This window comes from Castor canadensis, chromosome 14 (genome assembly GCF_047511655.1).
Source record: "Castor canadensis chromosome 14, mCasCan1.hap1v2, whole genome shotgun sequence".
In the NCBI taxonomy this organism is placed as follows: domain Eukaryota; kingdom Metazoa; phylum Chordata; class Mammalia; order Rodentia; family Castoridae; genus Castor; species Castor canadensis.
The window spans coordinates 95475243-95501272 of NC_133399.1; the positions used below are offsets into that span (position 1 = coordinate 95475243).

General features: G+C 40.0%; 1 protein-coding gene across 3 annotated transcripts in view; it reads right to left on the minus strand.

Moving 5' to 3' along the window:
• Positions 1-26030, minus strand: part of Klhl2 (kelch like family member 2) — a 96846-nt gene that overhangs the window by 56182 nt on the left and 14634 nt on the right. For all 3 annotated transcript variants that reach the window (XM_074055042.1, XM_074055041.1, XM_074055040.1), the window contains 2 exons: positions 15952-16058; positions 7461-7582 (listed from right to left, as the gene is read on the minus strand). In XM_074055042.1, coding sequence (XP_073911143.1) covers positions 7461-7582; positions 15952-16058 — 229 coding nt within the window. The remainder of the gene's footprint in view (positions 1-7460; positions 7583-15951; positions 16059-26030) is intronic.

The window sequence follows — 26030 nt, forward strand, 5'->3', positions numbered from 1 at the left end:
CTTCACTCTCAATTAGTGCTCAGTCTTGTTACTGACTCCACAATTCCAAAAGAGAAAAAGGGCCCAGTTTAGGAACAAAAACTGGTAATACTACCTCCAAAAATCTCCTGAATCTGTTCACCTCATGCCAAAAACTCAAGCCACTACATTCTCTCACTTAGTTTACACCACCAGGTATCTAAATGGCCTCCTGATGTCCACTACTACCCTTTCAGTACACCCTCCTACAGCAGTAGGTAGAGGAAGCAACCCACCTGACCCCCGGCTAAAGCCCTGCAAATGGAATAAAACCCAACCTCCTTAGCAGTCTACAGATCCCACTTTATCTGACCTATTTAACTTCCCAGACTCATCTTTCTCCAGTAATCTACTTTCCTCAAATAATGAACATCTTTTTTTTTTTTTCAGGCCCTTAAATGTGCCAAGCTTATTCCCATCTAAGGTCCCTGTCTGTACTTAATGCTTCTTCTGCTAGATGTGTTCCTTGTATCACTCCCTACTTCTCTTCACTCAGTTCTATGCTCAAATGACTCCTTCCCTAAAATGATAAGAATGTGAAATTATCCTACTTATTAATTTGTGGGCTTATTATTTGTCTTCTCCCCTATCCCTCCCCCACAATATAAAGGCATTCAGGATAGGAACCTTGCCTCCCTGCTTGACATTGCATTCTCAATGGCTACAACACTCCCGGGCATATAACAGATGCCCTATAAATATTTAACAAACTATTAATTGAAAACTGGAATTCATCAGGATCAATACTGACAGTGAAAAGAAAATGGGCAAGCTCAACATCTTAGAAGTAGGAAAGGAAAAGGGCAAGCCATGGATAAAAAGCAGTGACAGGTTATCAATCCTTACTTGACCTAGCCTGGTCCAGGAACAAATCTTAAAAACCTCAGATCTTTTAGTTCAGTCCAATTCAGTCCTAAACAAATCCTGAATCAGACTACCAAGTTTATTAGGCCCCTAATCAGTGTTTACAGTCTGGCATTAATCTTGCTGCCCTAAACCTGCCCCCGAGCAGAGTCATGCTTACCAAGCCACAAGGTGAACTCAAAGCTCCTTGTAACAAGCCCCAGCTCTCTGGCTTGCTGGACTTTTCTACAATCTCAAGCTCACTTGACTCTGCCTAGCCCTGACCAAGTGTCTTCCCAAATAAACTCCAACATGAAAGCTGTAAACAGGGTGCCTTCAATGTCCACTTTTAAAACAAATCTCCATCTCATGGGAGTTTCAGTTCAATACTTATGTACAAAATATACAAATATACACAGGAGAAGCACTCTTAGCAGCCTCCACTTAGTCTACTCATTGATTAACCAGCTCTTCCTTCAGCTAAGTGCTCCCAGATGCATGCTTGCCCATTCCTCCTCGAGCTCATATATGTTGGATTTGCTCCCACATTTACGACAATTGTACTTGTTACAGAGATTACAGTTTAACTAAATATATGTAACCCAATGAAATGTGAATGTGAACGGTTTCCAAAAAAATTTGTTAACTGGTTTAGAGTGACTTGATCTATGTAACTGCAAAAAAAAAAAAAGATTTATCAAATTAGATGTGGGAGGAATGAAAGAGAAATTGTACAATTCAAAGAAGTCTTTGCACTGGAATTTCTTTTAAAATGTCTCAGTTCTTGCTACGCTTAAAAACAAACTAGAAAATTAAAGTTGATGCATGATTACAGTGGGGCTTGTGCAAGAAAGAACATGTAGGTCTCCAATCAGCTGACCACACTTAGTTTTAGAACAAAACATCAATACACACTTGTGCATTTAACGTGTCTAGGGTATACATGAATTCTTTTTGATGATCTCTCCACTTTAATGGCCTTTTATTGGTTAGCCCAACTTAATCAAACTTTTTTGAACATGAAGCCGACAAGAGTAGCACCATGTAAGCCCCACCATGCCCCTTTTAGCAGCACCACAAGCAACGTACTTCCAGCACTTCAAAAACAACCTGCACTAGCCAGGTGCCAGTGGCTCACCCTGTAATCCTAGGTACTTGGGAGGCAGAGATCAGGAGGACTGTGGTTCAAAGTCAGCCTGGGAAAATAGTTTGAGAGACCCTATCTCGAAAATATGCAACACAAAAACAGGGCTGGTGAAGTGGCTCAAGTAGTAGAGAGCACCTGCCTAGCAAGCATGAGGCCCAGAGTTCACCAAAACAGAGTATCACAAAAAAAAAAAAAAAACTGCGCTACACCAATAAAATGGACATACTATGTCACCATGTCCAATTTCCTTCTGTACTGAGATTCTGCTAAGTATTCAGGGTGTTTATTAACAATAATTGATTTTAAATAGCTCTTGAAAATTTCATTTAAATTCTGTTTCATCTGTAAAGAGATATTTTCATCTCAAATAACTTCTATTTATGCAATTTGTGTTTCATAACTGTTTAAAACTCATTCCCTCAAAATTATCAGATGTTTCTTAAATCCTTTGAGATTATAAAAGTTCCACTACAGACAAAACCTTCTAATGAACACTAATATTAATTCTGGGATTAGAGCATTTACTTATATTGGCACTGTTTATTAATATCTTTTATTTTCACACTTACAGCAAGTGAAAACCTCTTACCCACTTTTAGCAAGCCAAAACAAATACCCAAAAGCTGAGAAGTCAAAATATGTGTAACAAAACTACAAACTAAGCAATGAAGTAAATGCTTTAAAAAATTCAAGATGCTTCAGATTCTTTTTATGTGCAGGGCAGGGTGGCAGTACTTGCTAGGCAGGCACTCCACTACTTGAGCCACTCCACCAGCCCTCTCAACCATTTGCTTGGGCTGGCCTCAAACCACAATCCTCTTGATCTCTGCCTCACAAATAGCCAGGATTACAGGTGTGAGCCACCAGCACCTAGCTCTGTCAAGATTCTTGAAAAATTTTAACACATACCTTAAATAATTTTTGGATAATGAAACTTTACTATCATAAATGTACTGATGCTTTTTTAATTTATAAAATATCCTTGTGTTACGAGTTAACAACTTAATACCTCCTGCATGACATTAAACAAATTCTTTAACCATAGATATACATGTTTGTGTGTGTGTGTGTGTGAGTGTGTGTGTGTGTGTATATATGTGTGTGTGTGTATATAATATATATGTAATTTCCTGTTCAGGCTAGGACATAATGGGAAACACACTCATTTGTAAATTCTGTTTTAACACATATTCATACACACATATAAATGTTTGCTTTTTTATATCTAAAGCCAAGTATTAGGGCTAGCTATGGCTCAAGTGGCAGACCACCTGACTAGCAAGTACAAGGCCCTAAGTTCAAACCTCACTACTCCCCACCTCCCAAAAACAACTGTGCTTTGTAAAGCTAAGTATTGACCAAGTATGGTGGGGCATACCTGCAATCCCAGCACTCTGTAGGTTAAGGCAAGAGGATCATGAGTTTGAGGCCAGCCTGGGCTACACAGTGAGACTATTGTCTGAAAAAAACAAAAATAAATAAATAATTTGATAAAGAAAGCCCTTTTTAGTCCATTTTGCTCTGGCTATTTTGGGGATGGGGTCTTGGAACTATTTGTCCAGGCTGTCCCTGAACCATGATCCTCCCTATCTCAGCCTCCCAAGTGCACAGGATTATAGGTGTGAGCCACTGGCACCTGGCTTTGGCAAGCATTCTTGCAACAGCTATGCAAATTCTCTGAAGGTATGCAAAACTCAGCGTACATACGCTCATGTCTCTTTTCTCAAACAAGGGTCCACAGTTTTTCATCAGATTCTCAAAGGTGTCCATGACCCCAGAAATCTAAAAGCCCACTTTATAGCAACCTTTATTTTCTCTATTCCCCAGATTTATAATATTTATAAGATTTTCTTGGAAACTCTAGGCACAAGTTAAATTCTAATTTACTCAACAACAAAACAAAGAAGCCGAGTAACTAAAGCACAATCATGAGGGCTGGGGTGTGGCTCAAGTGGTAGAGCACCTGCCTAGCAAGCACAAAGCCCTGAGTTCAAAGCCCAGTGCTGCCAGCAAACAAACAAAAAAAAGGATGGTCACGGTCTGGATGTGGTGGTACATTCCTGCAATCCCAGGTTCTCGGGAGATGAAGATCAGTTAGAGGCCAACTTGGGCAAAAAGTAAAGGACCCCCCCCCATCTCAACAAATAAGCTAGGATGGTGGTGCATACCTATAACCCTAGCTAGGTAGGAGGTCAGTCTGAGGCTGACCCAGGCAAAAAACACAAGACCGTATCGGAAAAATAGCTAAAACAAAAAAGGGCTGGGGCGTGGCTCAAATGGTAGAGCACCTGCCTAGCAAGCACGAGGCCCTGAGCTCAAACCTCAGTGCCACCAAAACAAATAAAAACATGGTCATGGTAAAATACATGCTTTCCTTTACTCTGACTTTAAAAACAGAATCACTGTAAACTCCTTGAGCTCAAATTATCCTCCAACTTTGCCATAAATAAAACCAAATACCCAAACTCAAAGACAGTTTTTAAAAATCTAACCAAAAACCCAATAGCAACACCTCCCTCTCCCCAAATATGAGGGAAACCTGAAATAGCCCTACTGCTTCTGCAATGCAGTAACAATCACTCCTTCTTTGGAGTTAATTGGCCATTATTCATTCCCTCATTCTGACTCAAACTTAACAACCTTCACCTCAAGCAGCTACTCCACTGCTTACGTTTGTGCAGTAAAGGGATCGCGTGGGATGGTGGAAGGAAACCCACACTGGGAGCAGGAGAAGCAGGTCAGTCCTATTGGGTCAACTGCCTTAGTCTACATGGAAGCTCAGAATCCCAAAGACACTTGCTACGCCAATGCTGACCCTCATAACCAAACCAGAAGCTTACAAAGGGAGGTCACCTGGCAACAGTTTTCTAGGTTTAATGAGAAAACTAACCAACAACAACATTTGAGTACAGAAAGTTCTGTCCCCACTGCTAGCACTCCGAAGGCTTATATACTCAGGACCGTGCCAATGTCAATGGTGGCCATTAAAACTTGAGCTTAGCATTAGAAAGAAAACTAGACATCTCTACCTCACTGCTCCTTTTCTTAAATTGAACATCATGGCACAAAAAAATACTTAACAAAGAACTGACACGCAAAAAATACACCAAACAGAGGAAACAGTTGTTTGATATGTAAAATCTTATTTTATAGTTCACTGAAAAATACTTGCTATAGAAAAGGGCAGCTTATTTTCATCAGTTTTTTTTTTCCCCCAAACTCCCTTTTCCAAAACAAGTACTGCAATGAACTACAAAATAAGACTTTATGTACCAGGATATCCTCATGCTGAAGAGGCATTCCTCCTGTCCAAGAAAAAAAAAAAAAAAAAAAAGCAACCTAAACAAATGTTAAGAATCTAACACATCTGCAAGTGAAACTCTTAGAATGTACTTCTGTAGGAGCTGGCAATGTACAGAAAAAGGCAATTTGTCATGGCAAGAAGTTTTCTGAAAGGCTGTGCCTAATATTTCAGAACTAGAATGTGACAGTTCTCAAAAGAAATATGAGAGGTGTTCGAATTCCTAATAGGCCTCTGTTCCCACTCTAAGTACTACCACAAACAACGGTCAAGCTGAGCTCACAGCGTAGTTTCTGAGGCCTAAATCATCTGTAGCAATTTCCCCATGAGGCCCATTGTGTGAATGGAAATCAGTAATTCATTTGAGAATGGTAGACATACTAGAGGACAATGAGGCCCATGCACTAAAGTTAACAAAAAGTAGAAACAAAAGAAAACAAGGTACATTTTTGTGGAAAACAATGCCCCAGAATCCTGCAACTAGTTTAAGTGTACAGAAAAGTACAGATGAGATGACATGCTGGTACTTAATGACATACACACAACACATTCTTCCACACCGAAAGATAACATTTAGAATATGATCTATACCCTTTTATATACAACTCCAACACCAACAGGGTTCTTCAAATGTTCTACCTCATAAACAAGACTTCTTAAGTAAAGTGTAATGAGACCAGCTGGAAAAGATCACCAGGAGGCATTACTACTCTGGCCAACATTTCGTATTTAACAATTGATGGCATGTCTTTGAAAGTTAAAACACAAAGACTTCAGTCTCTACATTCAAACACTATGTGGCATATTTCAACTAGTTAAAAGACATAAAAGATTAAATCCATAACGTCCTATTTCTGAAAGTTGAATTTAGAAATTACTTCTTAAGAATTTAGTTCTAAGCCTTTCTCTTGCCCTCAAAACGGTGTCCCTGTTGAATTGCCTTGTTTTCTTTTCTTTTCTTTTCAGGGAACTAAACTCAGGGCCTTGCACTTGCCAGGCAAGCACACTTCCACTGAGCTAAATTCCCAACCCCAAGTCCCGTTGAAAGGACTGTAATAAATACAAGCATTTACATGGCAATTTAACATCACTATCAAAAAATTTAAAGAGCTGGTGGAGTGGCTCAACAAGAGAGAACCTGCCTAGCAAGCATGAGGCCTTGAGTTCAAACCCCAGTACCAAAAAAGATAAAATAAAATATGTGTGTATTCTTTGATCAACCAATTTCATCTTGAGGAACCTACCCTGTGAAGTACTGGGTTGCAAATATTAAAACATCCATTCATTGCAGCATTGTTATAAAGGTGAAAAATCAGACATGCTAATTCCCATATGGGATATCACACAAAAGAATGAGCTAAACTTACGCATATTGATATGAAAACACCTCCAAGATACTCTGTTCAATGAAAAACAGCAAAGTGTAAAACACCAGGTATAGAATAAACTTACTTACCATATAAAGTGTGTGTTTGTGCACACGTACATGTGTGTGCATGTCTGTGTGCATTCATGTGTGTGAAAATGAACATACTGGAAATGAGATGAAAGCATCATCCCAAACAGACAACAGAAGCTACCGTCTGGGGAAGAAGAGTAGGTCCATGTGTGGGAGCAACTGGAGTAGACTCAAAGAGAATGGCAGTTTCAGGAAGGGACTTTCACTTTGTATTCCACATTCATCTGTATTAAACATTTATGTAATTTATATAAAACGTTTGTTCTTTATAGACAAGAAGACAAGATGCAATATCAAATTTTAGCTAAACTTCAGAATTACTTAAAGAGGATACTAAAATAGCACAAAAGGTAAAGACTGTTGGCAGTCAAAAAATATCCTTTATAGACTTTACCCTTCAAAAGAATAAAGAAAATTTGTGGGCAGCACCAAGGAGCGGTTATAAATGAACATGACAGTGCTGTTGTGAGAAGGAAAGAATCTGTATCTCAGATCTTGAAGAAATAGAGACACTGAAGTCACAATCATTATCAAAAGGATGCAATCATTCCAAATTTCCCTTACAAGCATAATTTCAACAATGAATCCTATTATTTTCATAGAAAATGTATACTGTGTGGGCACGCTTTTTGGATTTGAAAACCTGCAGGGCATAAAGAGGGAACTAGATGGTGTGAAGTGTTCGCTCTTACCTGCACGTTTTCTTCTGTAACCTGAATTTCAGCAGTGTAAACATAATCAATTAGCATCCTCAGCGTCCAGCCGTCCACCTCTTTGATTCGGACTCTCTTTGCTCGGCTCTCACTCATCTCACCTAAAACACAAAGGAGTAAAGTGACATTGTAGGAAAACGCTGCTGTAGAAATACAATTTAGGTCTACATCAGAACAGACTGAGCCATCCTCTTGCCACTCACCCTACTGGGTAGACATCATCAGCCACTTTTTACAGACCTAAAACATTCCCCCACCTCTTCCAAAAGCTTACCTGAGCAAACCATAAAATGCACTTTCATTACCCACTTGTACCTGAAGATCACATCAGAGCAGTAACGGTTCACATGTCCAGATGCGTGAACTATAACACCTATACTGTAGCATCAGTAGCTATGTGTCTGAGCAGAGTTTTCTTTATGGATTTCTACTTATGCCTAGAAGAGTAATGATGTTATCACCTTTGGCTAATGGCGATGAGCACCTGCTGCGGAGGACTCACTTGGTTAGCATCATTCATTCAACAAGCACACAGATGCCTGCCAGAGGCCCGCAAGGCCTACTCCAAACTCAAAGGCTGGGCCCTCAGCAGGAGGTCACAACCCTCAAGCAGTAAACAATGAGAAAGCAAGTTGCCTAAGATGCTTAAGTTAGTCAATGGCAAAGGCTTATTGCAAATTGAGCCCAAGTTCAGCTCCTGCTTGTCGTCTGCAGTAACTTCATCCTGAAGTCATTTCCATAACAGTACTTATTAAAACCAGGCACCATTTTGCATTGTCGCTGGATAAGTGAGACAAGACCTCCTTCTAAGGAGAAAGAAGAAAGAGAAGCAAAAAACAGAATGGATGGTCCCTAAACTAAAGGGTCTTGGGGAGAACAGAAAGCAGGCTTGAGTACCTATGTGCAGACAACATAAAATGACCTATATAAGGAGACACAAGCTATTGCATGGTGGAGGTAAAAACCTCAACTAATAATTAAAAGAGCAAAGAATAATGTTGTGTGCCACAGAACACCCTCTGAAGGAGGCTTGGTTCTAAATTCACTAGGTTTTAAAGATAAAAGGCATGAAAATGATGCCCACCACCTTCACCTGACTCCAGCATCTCTTGCCAAAAACTAACACAATGGTCTCAAGATTTCTTGAAAGCTCATTTCTTTTTCAGATACAGTGCACTGTCAGTGACCATAAATGATAAGAAAAGCCTATGGGAATCTGTAATTACACAAAATTCTTTAGCAAACAAAAACTCTGGGGAGGAAGCAATAATAATAGTGATGTACATTTAACTGCACGCTTCCCTAGAGATTACCTGACAAGATCTCAGAAAGAAGCTGTTCTTCTCAAAGCTACCCTGCTACTTCCGAGGGGGGAACAACCATCTGTACTACAAGGGATGGATGCAGGAATGAGAAGGAGGTAAATGTGAATATTTAACAGGAAGAAAGGGGGACTGGATTTTGGATCTGTTGTTACAGCAAATGGAAAAAAAAAAAAAAAGAGTGGAGGAGTATGGAGAAATTTCATCTTGATATATGGCACCTTCCTCTATCTTTCCCTTTCTCAATGGGTTGCATAATCTGAGGGCTCTTTTGTTAAGACAGTCTGGTAATTCCCATTTGGACTTTAGACAAAGGTCACATACCTAATTCCTCTTCAGGGACACTGTGATGTAGAAAACCCTGCAAGGCCAAGGCCATGTATCTAGTTCTTAGACCCAAGCATGACTTAGCTTTAAGTTACATAGGTGGCTCTACCAAGCAGTTTTCGCTGTTAAGGTTTTTAAGGTAATGCCACAAGATGCACTTTGCTAATTCCCATATTTTCTTAATGTGTCATTTTTAAGACTAATTGCTTCCCCAGGAAATTCATCTGCTTCCAACAAATTCAACCTCAATTACATATTGCTTTTAAAATGTTTTCCTTTTTTTCATATTTGCAAAAATAACAAAAAACTAAAAGCTTACCACTGACTGCTTTAAGAGATCAATCAAATCAATAGATAAATTCTAATGACTATAATAAATCAAAGCACATACTGACAGGAATTGTAAAAGCTATTTATAGCTAACTCTAGTCTCTTAGTTACTGCCCTCTGCTATATTTAGAGGAAATCTTCAAACAGTGTAGCTTTGTGAGGTTTCTGCTTGATAATGCATTTTTAAAAGCTACCTAAGGATACTGCACCATTTGTACAGGAAAGTCTCTCAACAGTTCAGTCTTTTGTTTATATGCTTTCACTTTTTAACTTGGAAGCTATATAAAATAACTCAGAAGCAATATTAGAATATCCAGACACCTAGGCTCAATACCTGAGTGACAGTCATCCTTGACTCTCTCCTCTTCCTTACCCACCAGTCCCATGGTTCACCAAAACCTACAGAATGAACAAACCCTGGATAGACCTCTGATCAATCCTCCCTCCTCTTCTCCATCCCTCTGTCACTGTGCCAATACCATTATAGTCACCCCTAATTCTTTTCCTGCCTCCAGTGTTAACTTCACAAATCTGACCATGGTACTCAAGATCCTCCCCCCGCTCCCAATCCAAGAATACAGCCCCTTCCAGACCCAGCCTCTGATTCATTATCTATTCCCTCCCTCCCACTTCCAAACTGACAATCTATTAATAAATGGTTTGTAGTTTTCCACACAGACCAAACAGTTTCTTACCTTGACGCCCTTGCTGAACTTTGTCCTCTTGGTCTCCCCACCCCATTCCCAAGGCTAACTTCTACCTGAACCTCTCCAGGAAGTCTGTCAGTGGCCCACACTGGACACAGTTAGGCTCCTCATGTAAATCTGCTCTGCCTGGTTCTCTGCACCTAAGTTCTTCAGCTTCTAGAGAGTGAGAATAAGTCTTTCTTAGCTCTAACCCACAGCTTAAAATAGAGTAACCCAATAAATATTGCTACAATGAATAAAAAGTCAAACAAGTGCCATTAACCTAACACATTTGTCTTGTATTCTAGTTATGAAGGATTTCGATCCACATTTACTGAACACCCATTCTACATTCAAGGCTGATCCATTAACTTCCATTAGCAAATATTGTATCATCTCTCTTATTTAAGAAAAGAAATGAAGTCCTCCCAATTATAAAAGTTTAAGACATAGATATGGCTAAAAACATTTCCATCTCAAGGACCTTTAACCAAGTCTCCTGAGGCCCTACACCAACTAGTAACTTCATTTATCCATTCTGAATGGGAGAAGTGAAACATGAAAAGACTTGAGAGGAAAAACCCTAAGATCCATTGCATGAAAATTATTCTATGATTCTGATTTCCATTATTATTTGCTAGTAAAAAAATATGAAAATATAAAAATATAATACAGAATATATTATTCATTATATAATGCAGAAAGTTTGACTATAATGAGACTGTAAGAAATTATTTAATAAATAATTTCTGGTCTTCTACTCTAACTTTACTGCCCATCGGTTCTTAGTCTTGGGCTATGAAGAAGCTACTGACACTCGGGCAATTTCAGTCTTCAAGGTGACCCAGAAGCCCCCACCATCCACTCTGTTGTGGCCATAGCACGTAACTCCGTAGTTCTACGACTAACTGTGCTCACCCACCAGTTTTAATCTGATTTGGGTGACTTCTGGGAAAGGTTTTCTGTGTCCTAAATGAGAGAGCAAAAGGGTCTTCCTGCTTCCTCAAGAGCATGGATCCACTTGGTAGACACCTTGCATTTACTAGGAGAACCAGCTTGAGGATACTACTCTTATTGAGGTTGTCGAGAGGAGGAAGGGAGAAACAGAAGGAAGCAGATTCCTGGTGAAATCCTCAAGCTGCAGAGGCAACTGTGCCTGGTGCCCAGCTCCTTTCTTACAATTTAAACCAGTCTGAGTGGCATTTTCTATGACATGCAGCCTCAGGCACTCTGACTTATGTTCTTTATGCACAACATCCTATGTAATTCTCTTCACAGCAGCCATCCATGTCAGAGCTCTCTCTTCTGCATGAGTTTACTGACTTTCTAGCCTTCCTTCCTCTTCCCAACTAGACTCACAAGAACAGGACTTGTCTATTTTGTGCATCTTCACAATCCTCAAAGCCTAGGAGGACATCATCTAGCAAACAGTAAGATGCCCATAAATATTTCTTCATGAATGAGAGCATCTTAGACAAACATAACTATGCATACAACTTTGAAAACTGTACTTCATAATCATTCAAATCATAACCATCTTTTCCTAGTCTAGTTTATCTTGCTGAATCATATTCAAATGACAAAAGAAGTCACCGAAAAGCAAATAGAAAAAAAGCAGAAATAAAAATTTGGTATGTCTCACTAGATTTCAATAATTTTAGTCTATAGCATCAAATAAACTTAAATATATCTGGTAAACACACAACCTTTTAAGTACATTTGTGCAGGGCATCTCACAGTGCATACCTGAAAATCAAGCTACTCAGGAGGCAGAGGAAGGAGGACTGAAAGCTCAAGGTCAGCCCAAGCCAAGGTGGTGAGACCCTCTGAAAAACAAAAGGTCTGAGGGCAAAGAACAAGTGGCAGATCGCTTACTTAGCATGTTCCAAGCCTTGGGTTCAATCCCCAGCACCATAAAAAATAATAAATAAATACCACATTTGTAACAAGTAATCTAAAAACACAAGAAACCAATTCAATATGTTCTTTCTCAAGTAACAGTTATCCACCTGTCCTTGCTCTAAATAGGCCCATATTTTCACAAAGCAAAACCTGTGACTACATCATGGAATTACTTTTCACCTCCTTCATCTACACAAGTACTTGGAACTACAATGAGTAATGGAATTCTTTTTTAGGTGATATAATTTGAATGAAAAATTCTCCTACATGTTTATGGAAGATTAAAAATAAAGGACAAAGCAGGGAATAGTAGCATACACCTGTCAGGAGGCTGAGGCAGGGGAATTGAGATTTTGCAGCCGGTCTGTCTGAGAAAAAAGGGGGGGGAGGGGGAAACAAGAAAAAAAGAACAACTGCAGATTCTCTATTTCCTAGTAGGCTGTCACAGAAAAAAACAGTCACTGAGCAAGAGACAGGAATGGAATCACCCAAGGGTATCCTTGGTGATTTTACTGTTTTGCTTTGTTTTTACAATAAAGTCTAACACAAAGTTCCAGACTATGAAAAACAGATAAAGAAATAACGGATATGCAGGTATAGTGATGCATGACTGTAATCCCAGCACTGGGGAAGCTGAGTCAGAAGGATCACAAGTTTGAGACTAGCCTGGTCTACAGAGTGAGTTTGAGGCCAGCCTGGGCTACATGATTCACTTTTTCACATTTCAGCAGACTTGATTAAATGAGTACAAATCTGTATCGTTTTTCCCTCATCTTTACTAAATTCCTAACTAAATAATAGATTCAAAAGTAGGGAGGGGCACAAAGATTGTCAGAAAGGTTAACAGCACCTATTGCTGAAGAAGCATAAGTTTAATCTAAATAATATACATACTCACATTTTAGATGTGGTAGAAAATAACATAATGTTCCTATTTTGCATTTATCTTAGCACACAGCAATCTAAAATCTGATCAAGTACAGAAGGTTTGCTGTCAGGCAGAAACACAGTGAACAGCAAGAACTACTAGCTAATTGACAATACTTATAAACTCAAAATGCCTTCAAGGCTTCATTCCCTCCATCAGGCAAGTTCACGTACTCAAAACGGCCATGTCAACCAAAACACAGAGTACAGAACCATTAGATCATAAAGAGGGAAACTGAAATGCAGTTTAGATTACAAAGCAAATGAAAAGAAGGCTAAGACATAATAACCTCTTCTATTCCATCTCTCTGGATGGCAGGGAGTTTGAAACTCCTATGTCCCCCAAAGTCTTTTGAGAGGAAAGGAGACTAACCTCGATCTTGTAGATCTAAGTTTTGTTTTTTTTTTTTTCTTTTTTGAAAAAGTGTTTTCAAGACAGGTTTCAGCCTCCCAAGGAGCTAGAACTATAGACACACAGCACTACAGCTGGCTTGTAGGTCTAAGTTACACGCCTGTAATCCTACCTACTCAAGAGGCAGAGATCAGGAGGCTCGAGGTTCAAAACCAGCCTGGGCAAATAGTTCTAGAGACACTATCTCAAAAAAGCCCTTAACAAAAAAAGGCTGGTGGCATGGCTCAAAGTGTAGGCCCTGAGTTCAAGCCCTGGTACCAAAAAAAAAAAAAAAAAAAAAAACTATATTCGTGTTGCACTGTGGAAAATAAAACAGAGTCTAAGAAAGTAGAAAAGACTAGTAAAAAAGACAGAGAGGATAAGAGGAAGGGGCATGAGAGAGTATGGGGAAGTGACCCCGATCAAACCACACAATATGCATTTATGAAGCTGTCACAAGGAAACCCCTCACTTTGCACATTTTTAAGACAACACAAAAATAATTTTTAGATGTGTAGCCTAAGGTTTTCTAATCTCCTTTTCTTTAGAATACAATGAAATCTGGGAACTTGGAGCACAAACAATGATGGCCATGACAATAATGACAACATTAATTGAGCATTTTCTCTACACCACAAAAAAAAAAATGCTAAAAAGTGCACATGTGATCTCACTTAGACTTTACAAAAGACTCTGGGTGACACTGTCATTCCTATTTTCCAGATGGGAAAAATAAAGCACAGAATATTCAAGTGAGTTTCCCAAAATCCTAGAGCTCTGACAAAAAAGTGGCAGTAGCTGCTTCACCTGTGGAGACAGCACTTGACTAGAACATTTTTAGGCTGACACATTCCAGATCGAATCTTCTTACACACCTACAAAGCCTCCCTAGCAAAGTATCCAGGGTGATAAATAAGATGTAAACCAAAGGCTGAAGTGAACCCAATACATAAAAATCAGACTAGTTTCACTTCATGGACTGTTCAGATTAGCCTCAGCTGACCGCACCCTCCTAAATTGCTTCCCCAATTTGGCTCACCACCCTTCTGTTATCCTTCTACCATTCCTGACTATTTAATGCTGCTCAAGAACAGCTAACCTGCAAAAGGCTGAGAAGTGAGGCCTCGGTCTCTTCTCTACTCCTAAGTCACGCAGGAAATTTTCCTAAGTCCACTCTCTCCACATGGCCTTCTGCACCCATCTTCATCGAGTAAATTCTCTAAGCCATCAGGAAATGTCAGACCCCTTATCTCAAAGCTGCCCATCACAGCCCCACCACCCACATCACTGAGATCATCTGTTTGAAGTATGCACATCTCATCTCCACAAATACACATTAAGTGATCAGGGCAGGAGGCACATTAACGTTGCTTTTATATTCCTTGACCTATCAAGAAATACGGTAGGCATAGGAAATGCTTAACAATCTCTAAAACTTTGTATGTTTTTTATATAACTATATCTGTCTTTGTATTTGGTTTATCTATACACTAAGATTATAAACTCACTGATGGAACAGATAACTTCATTTCTTTGCACAGTAACTCTTATCAGAGGCTGTACTTTTTGCAGTTTTAGTTATCCATAGTCAACCACAGTCTAAAAATATTAAATGAGAAGTTCCAGAAATAAGCAACTCATAAATTGAACACTGATCTGAGCAGTATGAAGGAATCCCGTGCCATGCTGGCCTGTCCCACCTGAAGGTGAATCATCTCTTTATTCAGCATATCCACTCTGTGTATGCTGCCCATCAATCACTAGTACCTGTCAGGATTATCACATCGACTAGTAAGGCACTGAAGAGCTTATGTTCAGGTAATCCTATTTTATTTAATAATGGCCCCAAGGCACAAAACTAATGATGCTGGCAATTTTATTACAGCATGTTGTTTTTATTACTCTATTTTTACTATTAGTTACTGCTGTCACTCTCTTACTGTGTATAATTTAGAAATCAAACTTTATAGGTATATATGTATGTATAGGGAAAAACAAGGCTTTGGTACTACCTACAATCTCAGGCATCCACTGAGGGGTCTTGGAAAGTATCCTCCACCAATAAAGCAGGATATATATATATATAAAAAGATTAAGTTAGGGCTTCATCAACTGTGACAGGCATAAAGTCTTCCCATTCCAAAAGTATTAAAAGAATACTACATAGATTTCTATACTTGCAAAGTAAAATCTAAGCATATGCAAGAACCACCCTATTTTGCATACTTCCAAATAAGTGATATTACATAAACATCTTTTTGTCCACTGTAAACACTGGATGAAGCAAATGTAAAAATTATTTGGAAAAAAGAAAACATTTTTTTTTGCCAAAATTATAAAGTATCAAAGTCACTATAAATAGCAAGAAAGCAAAGTGAATTAATATATGTAAATACAAATGTAAACAAAAATGTGCACATTTACTGAAAAATGAAGACAAGTAGGAAATGGAAGTAAAACACGGGCATTTCCATTACGATTTGTCTTTTCATAAGAGTAAAATGTTAGTAACAAAAGAAAACACGGAAAGAAAAGCTCAGATCTGCGTACATTTACAAAATACTCAGAATTAACATATTTCATACCTGTAAACATGGCGTGAAAATAAGGACTACAGGCAGCCAGCACCACTCTGTGTGCAGAGATTTCCATGTCTTCTGCCACAATTGTGACATCACACAGCAAATTTTGACTGTTCAGAAAACAAAGAAAATGTGAATGGCTCCAATAACACACGCACGGAACATCCTACGTAAAGCCCACTTTCTGAAGCTGAGCCTAACTTAAGAGCCTGACATTCTTTCAAACCCCCAGCATGAGGGACTCAGAAAACGGTTGTGATGAAGGCCCAGCACGCCCTGGGTCTTATTCACAATCCTGTCTCGGTTTAACACAGAAATCTTTCGTTACTGGTTTCTCCACCTGAAGAAAGTCCCAGGCAGGAAACCATCAGCGGACCAGAAAGGGAGAGGCAGCCTAAACAGGAACAGGGCTGGCAGCAGTGGCACATGGCAATCTAACATTAAGTTAAAGAAAAAATAAAGCACAAAAAAAAAAAAAAAGAAAAAAACTAAAGTGAGTCAAATATCCCCTTCAAAAATAAAAAAGATACTCAAAATGAGTCCGGGTCATCAAGTGAGGTAAAATTACATTCAATTACACCTGCTGCTTAAAGACATCTGGGCATCCGGAGGTTAGAGCGTTTTACCAATGCAAAATATCTTATTTCTTAAAGCCAAAATATGTTACCACTGACAAAATTAAAAAGCATTTTGTTGCCTTCAAACAAGCCATTATTCAGTCATCATAATTACACCTACAATTTTAAAATTCCCTTATAAACATGTGGGGGCACTTTTCATATGCTATATACAGTGCTAGATTAGTCTCTCTGGCCAATTAAGAAAGTCACAGGTCTTTTTAACAAAAAAAGATTGCTGACACTTATTCCAGAATAGGCTAAAAGGTCCCAAAGCTCAAAACCTGCCTTGCTTGTAGTCATACCACGAGTGACTAGAACGGGTGTGGCACACTCAAAATATCCTTTCCACACCTCAAAACACTGAGTGCTAAATTTATGTGTCTGTGTACAAAGGACATAGCCCACACTCAGCCCTCCTCAAGTATTCGGATAGTTCTACAAGGATAGGCTACTACTTCTTTAATTTCCTAGCAGCTCACAAGCAACCTTTGTGCATGAGCTTAACCAAGTCCTTGAGGTTTCCACTGGCCATACTGCTTTCGAACTTGTTCCCGTGGGGTTCACACTGAAATTTTTTGGAAAGCCTACTGGCATCTCTCGTTCCTCTAGACTAGAAAAATGTGGACAAACAGGAATGCCCCAGCCTTGGAGATGACTGCACTCCAGAGCCTCACTACTGTTCAGCTTGCTGTGCCATTTACACTGAAGTATGGCCCATGGGTGGTGCTGATCTAATGGATCACAATGCTGGGTGAGACCTACGGCATGTCCTGTATTAGAGCCATAAAAGAAGGCACAATGTCACTGATTTCGAACTCTTCCAGATCAGGTGAAGAACTGATGTCTACCATCAGCACAGAGAATAAAAAACCACTCAGCATTCCATGAATTCCACAGGGTCACCCGAATGAGAAGAACTGGCAATGCTCAGGGGAGACCTTTACCTGCACATGGCATCTCAGTCAGTATTATACTGATTCCCAAAATCAACATAAGGAAGCCAAGGTTAAAGAGCATTTGTCCATCATGTGTGAGGCCTTGGGTTCTGGACCCAGCACAGAAAGAGGAGAGGAGATGAAGAAAGAGAGAGGGGAGGGAGGGGAGGAAGGAGAGGAGAGAGGGAGGGGGAGAGGAGAGAGGGGAAGAGGAGAGAGGGGGAGAGGAGAGAGGGGGAGAGGAGAGAGGGGGGTAGGAGAGGAGAGAAGGGGAGAGGAGAAGGGAGGAGAGGTGAGGAAAGAACAACCTGCCTAAAGTCCCCATGGGTTTCTATATCAAGATACAAATCCACACCATCTAACTCCAGACCCTTTAACCACAACACAAAACCACCTAAAGCTAGGTAGTTTAAAGATCTGCTAAAGCTTAAAACAAGTAATACCATGATTTATTTCTTTATATACTAGAAACTTTTTAAAAAATTCTATATGTAGGTGATTAAAATGCCCAACTTTAGTGGGCTTCTAGTACTATACCTATAGAGTATAAAAATCAAATATACACACATCCAACAAATCACTTCAAGACCATTCTGCCCCTAAGAGGACTAGCAGAAAGAACGGGCCATGCCAGTTAAATAGGAAGCACCACAGTAAAGATACTTTGGGAGGCTGGGCATGGTGGCTCACACCTGCAATCCCAGCTACTTGGGAGACGGACATTTTTAGGATTGCAGTTTGAGGACAATCCACGCACAAAGTTAGTGACAATCCATCTCAATCAATAACTTGAGCACACTGGTGGCATGCACCTGTCATCCCAGCTACTGCGAGTCATAGGCAGGAGGATCATGGTTTGTGGAAGGCCCCAGGCAAAACCCTAAGACCTTATCTGAAAAAATAATTTATAAGCAAAAGACAGAGAGATACAAAGAAATCACACAAGACAGAGAGAGAATATCCTAAACAGAAAGAACTGTATGTGTGTTGCATGAAACCAAAAGCAGCCAAGTACAATGGGGAACTGAGGACCAAGCCAAGGGTGGGGGGAGAAAGAAGGGTATGAGTGAAGGAGAGGAAGAGTGAAAGGGTCGGCACAGTCACAGCCTCTCAAATGAGGACATGCAGGTTTTCCTGGGGTGAACAACACATCTAGATACAATTCAAACATGATTCAAATGCATCTTTATGCCTATTTTCCTCATGTCTTTCATCCTTCCTGCTGCTCTAGTTTCCAGATTGATCTTAAGTAGAATTATACTTGAATACCTTAAAAAAAAAGAATCACACAATTATATTCGGCTTCAATTACAATTACTTGTTGATCTGAACTGTCTAGCCTAACACCTGCTGGCTATTACATAATTAGCCTGGCCTTACAGGCTTATTAGTTGATGTTAGTGAACTAATAAGGCTAAAACATTGCCAAAATATCATGCAGGCACACCGTGGGTTAGGTCATAGGGAGTCTAAGGCCCACGTTACAAACCAAGTGCATACTCAGTTTTAGTGTTTGATTTTTTTATCTCTGTTTCCAGTAATAACATTATTTTAAAATGGCCTTCAAATACAAGAGGCCTGACTAATCGTTTTGTCAGTATATGTCACTGAGTGGACCATTGAATATAATCAGTGTTTGTACACGAGTCTGCTCCTTGCCTCTTTCCAAATGTGCACTCTTACACGAAGCTGAATGATTTGGGGATACAGAGCAGAGGGCTAGGAGTTAAAGTCTAAACTAGCCAGGCGCTGATGGCTCACACTTGTAATCTTAGTTACTTGGGAGGCCGAGATCAGAAGGATCAAGGTTCAAGACCAGCCCAGGCAAATAGTGCAAGAGACCACCATCTCGAAAATACCCAACACAAAAAAGGCTGGCAGAGTGGCTCAAGTGTTAGAGCACCTGCCTAGCAACTAAGACCCTGAGTTCAAGCCCCAGTACCACAAATAAATAATAAGATAAACTAATTTTAGTGGCCCATACCCAGAGTCTTCCATGGTGAATCTATGTGCTTATGTTTCCATTATTTAAAGAAGGAATGGACTATAGAAAGAAAAGGACTTCAAAATAATGAAGTTATTATTTAGCAAAAATTACACTTATTCATTCATCAAAAATCCAGGAAGTACCAACTAGGAGCCAAGCACTAAGTCAGCTTACCACAAAAAACAGCAAGGAGTTTGCAGGTGAGTGGGGAAACACACAAGGAAACAGGATTACAGAATGAACCTATGACTGTAGCATTGGGAAAGTGTGGGGTTTTAGGAAACACATGGGAAAAGCTGAGCCCAAACTATGGGAAAGCTTCAGAAAGGATGTGGCTTTGACGTTCAAATCTAAAAGGAGAAGTATGGGAATCAGAGTTTATGTAAAACTCTAATGGCACAGAGAAAAGAAGAAAGGTATTCCATCTCCTAAATGAAACAATCTCTGGAAAATTGGTCCTTCTTGAGGAAAAAAATCACTTTGAAATAGTGAAACATGGCTGCAAATGACAAGCTGCCTTTTGACTCTGATATAAAATGTCTGAATTCATAAGAATGGAAAAACCTATCACTGTGTCTAAAATACACAGGGCATACTTCTTAAAGTAAAATATACCAAATGAGATATCAAAAATAATTACTTGTCACATGAAAAGAATTTACTTATGACTGAAAGTGGAGGTGGCAGGGAAATTACACAGCATCTTTATCCCTTTCTTCCTTGGGTGCTAGGGAAAATCTGGAGACACTCCCTGGCCCACGGAGCAGAAGCAGAGTGACAGCTGAGGTGCCAGGGTGATGGGATGAGTGGCCAGTCAGAGCCCACAGGGAAACACCACCCCCACACACAGGAACAGTACCAGATGTTAGAACAAAGAAACCAGAGCACAGAATTAAATGCAAGGACACAGGCCAGAAGCCAAGGAACTTAAAACTGGTCAGGAAGCAGAGGGGGCAGGTGTAGAGCTGCTTTTTATAACCTGACCCCTTGATCACACAAGTGTTAGCCACGAGGCACCAAAGGGGGTAGGTAAGGAGAACAGCTGTTTCAAGGCAAAAGACTTCCTGACTGTTGACTTAAATTAAGACATATTTAACCAAATTTCCTGTAACTGACAATGTCATTTAACAGATGAGGTAGATACATTCTGTCTAAAATATCAATCGTGTTAGCACCATCTTCCTTGTTTTTCTCCCTAAAATAATGATGGAGAGTGGCATCTGTGAATTCCTGAGGCAGGTAAGCACAGGGAAGAGCTGAGGTGCTGATTTCAGTAAGACTCCCCTCCACGCTAAGAGTCTTGAAAACCAGCACAGCCACCTCAGGAGCTTAACACCTGCTGAGATTTTGAAACACAAAGCTCAAGAGGTGACAGTCAACTTGGAAAGTGACTGGAAAATCTACCACAATCAATGCTTTAGAAAGTGTTTTACAGTATGAAGGGTCCCAAAATAGGAACTCTATCACAGAATCAAGACTGTAGAATGGAAGTAAAAAACAAGGTGGAGCCACCAGAAGACACTGGGAAGGAAAATGTGGTACTGACATCATCTCTATACCCAGAAACGTGCAAGAACACCTGGTCACATCTGGGCGGAAAAGACAACTCATTCACAAATACAGTGAAAGAAAACATCAGAGACCAGAAAAATATGGTGGGGGAAAAAAGGGCAGAAGAGAGCGAGGAAGCTGAGGCTTTCAGAAAGTGAGTTCTGAATGTGTTGGGGGGGGAGCCTGGCTGTATAGACTCTATACAAAGGAAGCTTCCTCATCACGTTTGTTTTCAAAAACTTGGTGAAATAAATCATGAGTAGACACTCAACTATAATAATCTAAAAGGAAAGGGCAGAGTAAGATTTCCTGACTCTCGGAATACGGGAGGCAAACCCTGAGACAGCACAGTAACTCAGTGCTAGTAGGGCTCTAGCACAGAGGGAGGAAGAGAAGGCTGTACATTCTTTCACCAACTCAAAAAAACACCACTTAAAAAAAAAATGCCAGTGCTTAAGACACTACAGAATGCTGCTGGTTAATTTCAGACCGCGGGTATCAAAATGTCTCTTAATCTCTCTTAAATAAATAAGTCTGCTTGATTTGAGAGCTCTTTCCCATCTGCTCTGTCCTTTAAGGAATGTCTTCTGTTCCATTTTGGTACATGAAAACAAAAGAACCTGATGTTCTACTATTTAAAAAAAAGGTTGTTCTCACTCTAGAGGTGACCCGCTTTCAATCTACTGAAAGTGTATTCCTTTTCTAATAAACTTTACTATTACTTTTACTATAAAAAATTAGAACAATTTAAAAATCACACCCCATCTAATTCCCCTCTAAAAACAGTGATATAAAGCTATGGAGAAAATGGCACACTCCCACAAGTTCGCCATTTAAGCGACAACCTGATGTCACTTTGGCTGTATCAACAACCAAAGAATAGTCACAACTCAAATTTTCAGATGCACAACAGATAATCTAATCTGGGCTGGCAGAGTAGCTCAAGAAGTATGAGTGCCTGCCTAGCAAGCATGAGGCCCTAAATTCAAACCCTAGTGTGACAGGGAAAACAAAGGAAAAAAAAAAACCCCACCAATCAGATAATCTAATCCTAGTAGTGAGCTGAGTTCATGATATATGAAATCCTAGAGGGGGAGAACAATAATCATTTCTTTAAGAGAGCTTCAAGTTCTCGTTTAACTATCTTCTGAAATGTAACAACTACTGTTATAACTGAACAGCTAAATATTTAGGGATTATGTTAGACATACAGGTGAACATTTGAATAAAGGTGAATTATGATTTAACCTTAGACAACACTCTTAACTCCTAAATATAACTTGTGAACCAAAATTATATTCCTTCTAAATAAAACTAATAGGTTGCCCCCCTCCCCACTAAGGAAAACTTCAAAGCTCAAGCACAGTCTTATATCCTAGAAAAGTTTTATTTTTCTAATTTATTTTAAAGGCAAAAATGCTACTTTCTGACAGTTCCTCTTTTGGTCATCTCAAAAGCTGGTAATATAGGACCGGGTTTGGTGGCTCACATCTATAATCCCAACTACTTAGGAGGTGGAAATAGGAGATCACTGTTTCAGGCTTGGGCAAAAATGTTAGTGAGACCACAATCTAAAATAACAAGCCCAGCTAACAGAGTGGCTCAAGTGGCAGAGCGCCTGCCTAACAAGCACGAGACCTTGAGTCCAAGCCTCAGCACTGCCAAAAAGAAAAAAAAAAAACAAAAAAAACGCACAAGCCCAGCAAGGGGGTTCATGCCTAAAATCCCAGAGTTTGAAAGGTGGAGGTAGCAGAATCAAGGCCCAAAGCTGACCCAGACAAAAATTTATCTGAAAAACAACTAAAAGCAAAAAGTGCTAGCTGGCAGAATAGCTCAAGTGGTAGAGCACCTGCCTTGCGAGCACGAGGTGCTGAGTTCAAACTCCCGGTACTATCAAAAAAAAAAAAACAACAAAAAAAAAAACAACCCTGGTAATCTAATTTTCTCAATAAAATCTGTATATATGAGACGGATGTGGCCTGCTTTTTTGACCCCCCTGCCCCATACACCCTGGTTTGATTTTTGACAACACTGTGTTTTGAAAAGCTCTCCATCCATGCTTGGGAAAGTGAAAAGCTAAATTTCCTGCCAGCGATGCTGCTGAACTAAAGATCTCGTCTAGCTCCTCCATGTCCCTAGTCTTACTGTGCTCCTACCTTTTCTCACAACCTTCGAGGGTCCCACTGCCCACAAGATTTCAAGTTCAAGACCAAATTTACCACACAGTTCTGCCTGCCATACTGTGGCCTCTTGCTTCCTAACCTTTTCTACATACTCCCCAGCATGCACACTTAATTCATGTTATCAGCCAGGTTAGGCTGATCCCAAACCAGCTTGTGCCGTCAGTCACACCAGGAAAGAAAGGTATTCCCACTCCAGAGCCCTGTGAGAGTCCTATGCACACCCACCAGCCCCAATGCTCCACCTTGGTGGGCCATGTGAACACTCTTGTGATCCCACTTTTGGCACCAACAGTTGGCACATAATCCCTGCTCCACTTCCTCTCTGATTTTTCCATAGCTCACTAGAAGTCCAAGGACACCAGGAAAGTCTAATACTGTTTTTGGATCCTATACAGACTTTTAAGCAAGTGAGCTGATTTCAAGGAGGCCCAGATTTTCAGATTCTTAGTGAGCATATTACTCAGAAGTCATTGCAGGTTGTTTTGTTTGTTTGTTTGTTTGATGGGAGTGGGGTTTGAACTCAGGGCTTCCAGTTTGCAAAGCAAGGAGCTCCACCATTTGAGCCACACCTCTAGTCCATTTTCCTCTCGCTATTTTGAATATGGGGTTTCATGAACTATTTGCCCAGCTGTCCTCAAACTGCAATCTTCCCTGTCTCAGCCTCCCAAGTAGCTAGGATTACAGACCTGGGTCACCTGCACCTGGCCACTGCAGGATTTTTAAACTAAGTATTTCTTAAATTGTTCCAGCTCGTATTGGGCTGAAATATAGACCCAAGTTTGTATGTTCCAGTGCTTCTTGTCTTTTAAAAAGATTAGTTTAAGAAAACAATAAAATGTTGTCTTCCTTTTCTATAAAAGAATTTTAACTCAACTTTACAAAACTCCTGTCCTAACCCTATTTCCACAACCACACCTTACACCAATGACAATTACAAGTGATTTTAACTTCTCAAATTTTGCTTCCCTCAGCAAAAGTTCACAAAAACAAAAAAGGTTCTCCTGCACAGCTGTGACTTCACCACTGTAAAGTTAAGAGCCCAGAGCAGACTGTGGAGAAAAGCAAAGTTCTTCCTTCCCCCAAGTCAGGAAACCGCTCTCCACTACCCTTTCCTGGCAACAGGAAGTTGATGTAAGGACAGGAAATAATCAGTGACTTTCTGATGTACAAAGAATAGGCTTCTCAAAGTTTTTTTTGCTTTTTTGGGGGGAGGGGGTTAAGGATTACACAAACTAGCTACAAAGGATAAAAAGAGAAGAGAATGACATTGAACAAAAAAAAGGTTCTGATGAACCCCAAAGACAGTCCATTTTTAAGACACTACTGGCTACTGAAGTCACAACAACCCCAATTACAGACCAGCAGCCTACTGTCCAACTCAAGTCATTCTTTATTCTGAAAATGCACATCAACTGCTAGTCTCGTGACATTAGCTCCTGAAAAGGTGCAACACAAAAAACAAAAAGATACTATTTCACAGTCACCTAGTCCACACTCAAAATGGGACAGATAGGTAAATGAATGCCAGAGCAAAATAATCCTAGGACGAAGCAAAGATACCTCCATCTCCACACCAAGACTTGCAAATAAACAGGGGGAAAAAAATCTCACAGACTGAGATTCAGAGCGCAATGAATGTTAAGGCACCATCCTTTCCCCCTCTCCTCATTTTATAGTCAGGGCTTAAAGAAGTAAAGCAATTGGCCAGGCACTTGTGGCTCATGTCTATAATCCTAGCTACTTTGGGAGGCTGAGATTGGGAGAACAGTGATTTGAGGCCAGCCTAGGCAAATACTTCATAAGATACCCATCTCTAAAATAACCAGAGCAAAAGGGACTGAGGTATGGCTCAAGTGGTAGAGCAACTACTTTGCAAGCAATAAGTCCTAAGTTCAAACCCCATCCCACAAAACAAACAACAACAACAAAAAAAACCAAGTAAAGCAATTGGTCCAAGGCCAGAAAGTTTGTCCCAAAACCTGGTCATTCGCCTCAGGGAAAGGAACAGTAGGTAATGCGTCCTGTGGTTTAGTGAGTCATGTCAGGGTCGAGAAGAGACCACAGGAGATGGGAAAGTCAAGGATATGGATCCCACAGAAGCAGGGGTGGGGGAAGCAAGTCATCATGTTAAATATCAGTCTTTGTAGACTTTTTGAATAGGGAAAAAGGGGGCATTAAATATGCCAATACTGGACTGGAGGTGTGGTTCAAGTAAGAGAGCGCCTGCCAAGCAAGAGTGAAGTCTTGAGTTCAAATCCTAGCCCCATCAAAAAAAAAAAAAAAAAAAGATGCCAATCTTAAAATAACCAGACTTATTTGTCTCACTTTTCTTTCAGTCCCACTTAGTAAACACTGCATTTTACATTCTAGTAACTGTCACAACAAAATTAAAAAACTGAAACGGTGGACATAGTGTTACAATCTGTAATCCCAGCACTCAGGAGGTGGAGGCAGGAGGAGGGTGAGTTAGAGAACAGGCTGGGCCATGTAGTAAGACCCTGGCTTAAAAAGAAAAAAGAAAAAAAAGAAGCCTGAAACAGCACCAGCAGACCTGATATACATATTCTCCCAAAGAGCAAATGAAAACCCACATTTTGAAAATGCTGTCAGAGCCTTACTAGGAAGCAAATCCAACAATCCAGCACTCAATTTAACTTTCTCTTATCCATCTCCAATCCATTCCTCATCCTGCAACCAGGGTGGTCTCTTCAAATACTCAACTGATCATGCACTGTCCTGCTTAAAACTTTCCAATGGCTTTCCTCAAGGCCACACCAGATCAGAGACTAAAATGTCAGGCCCTGAG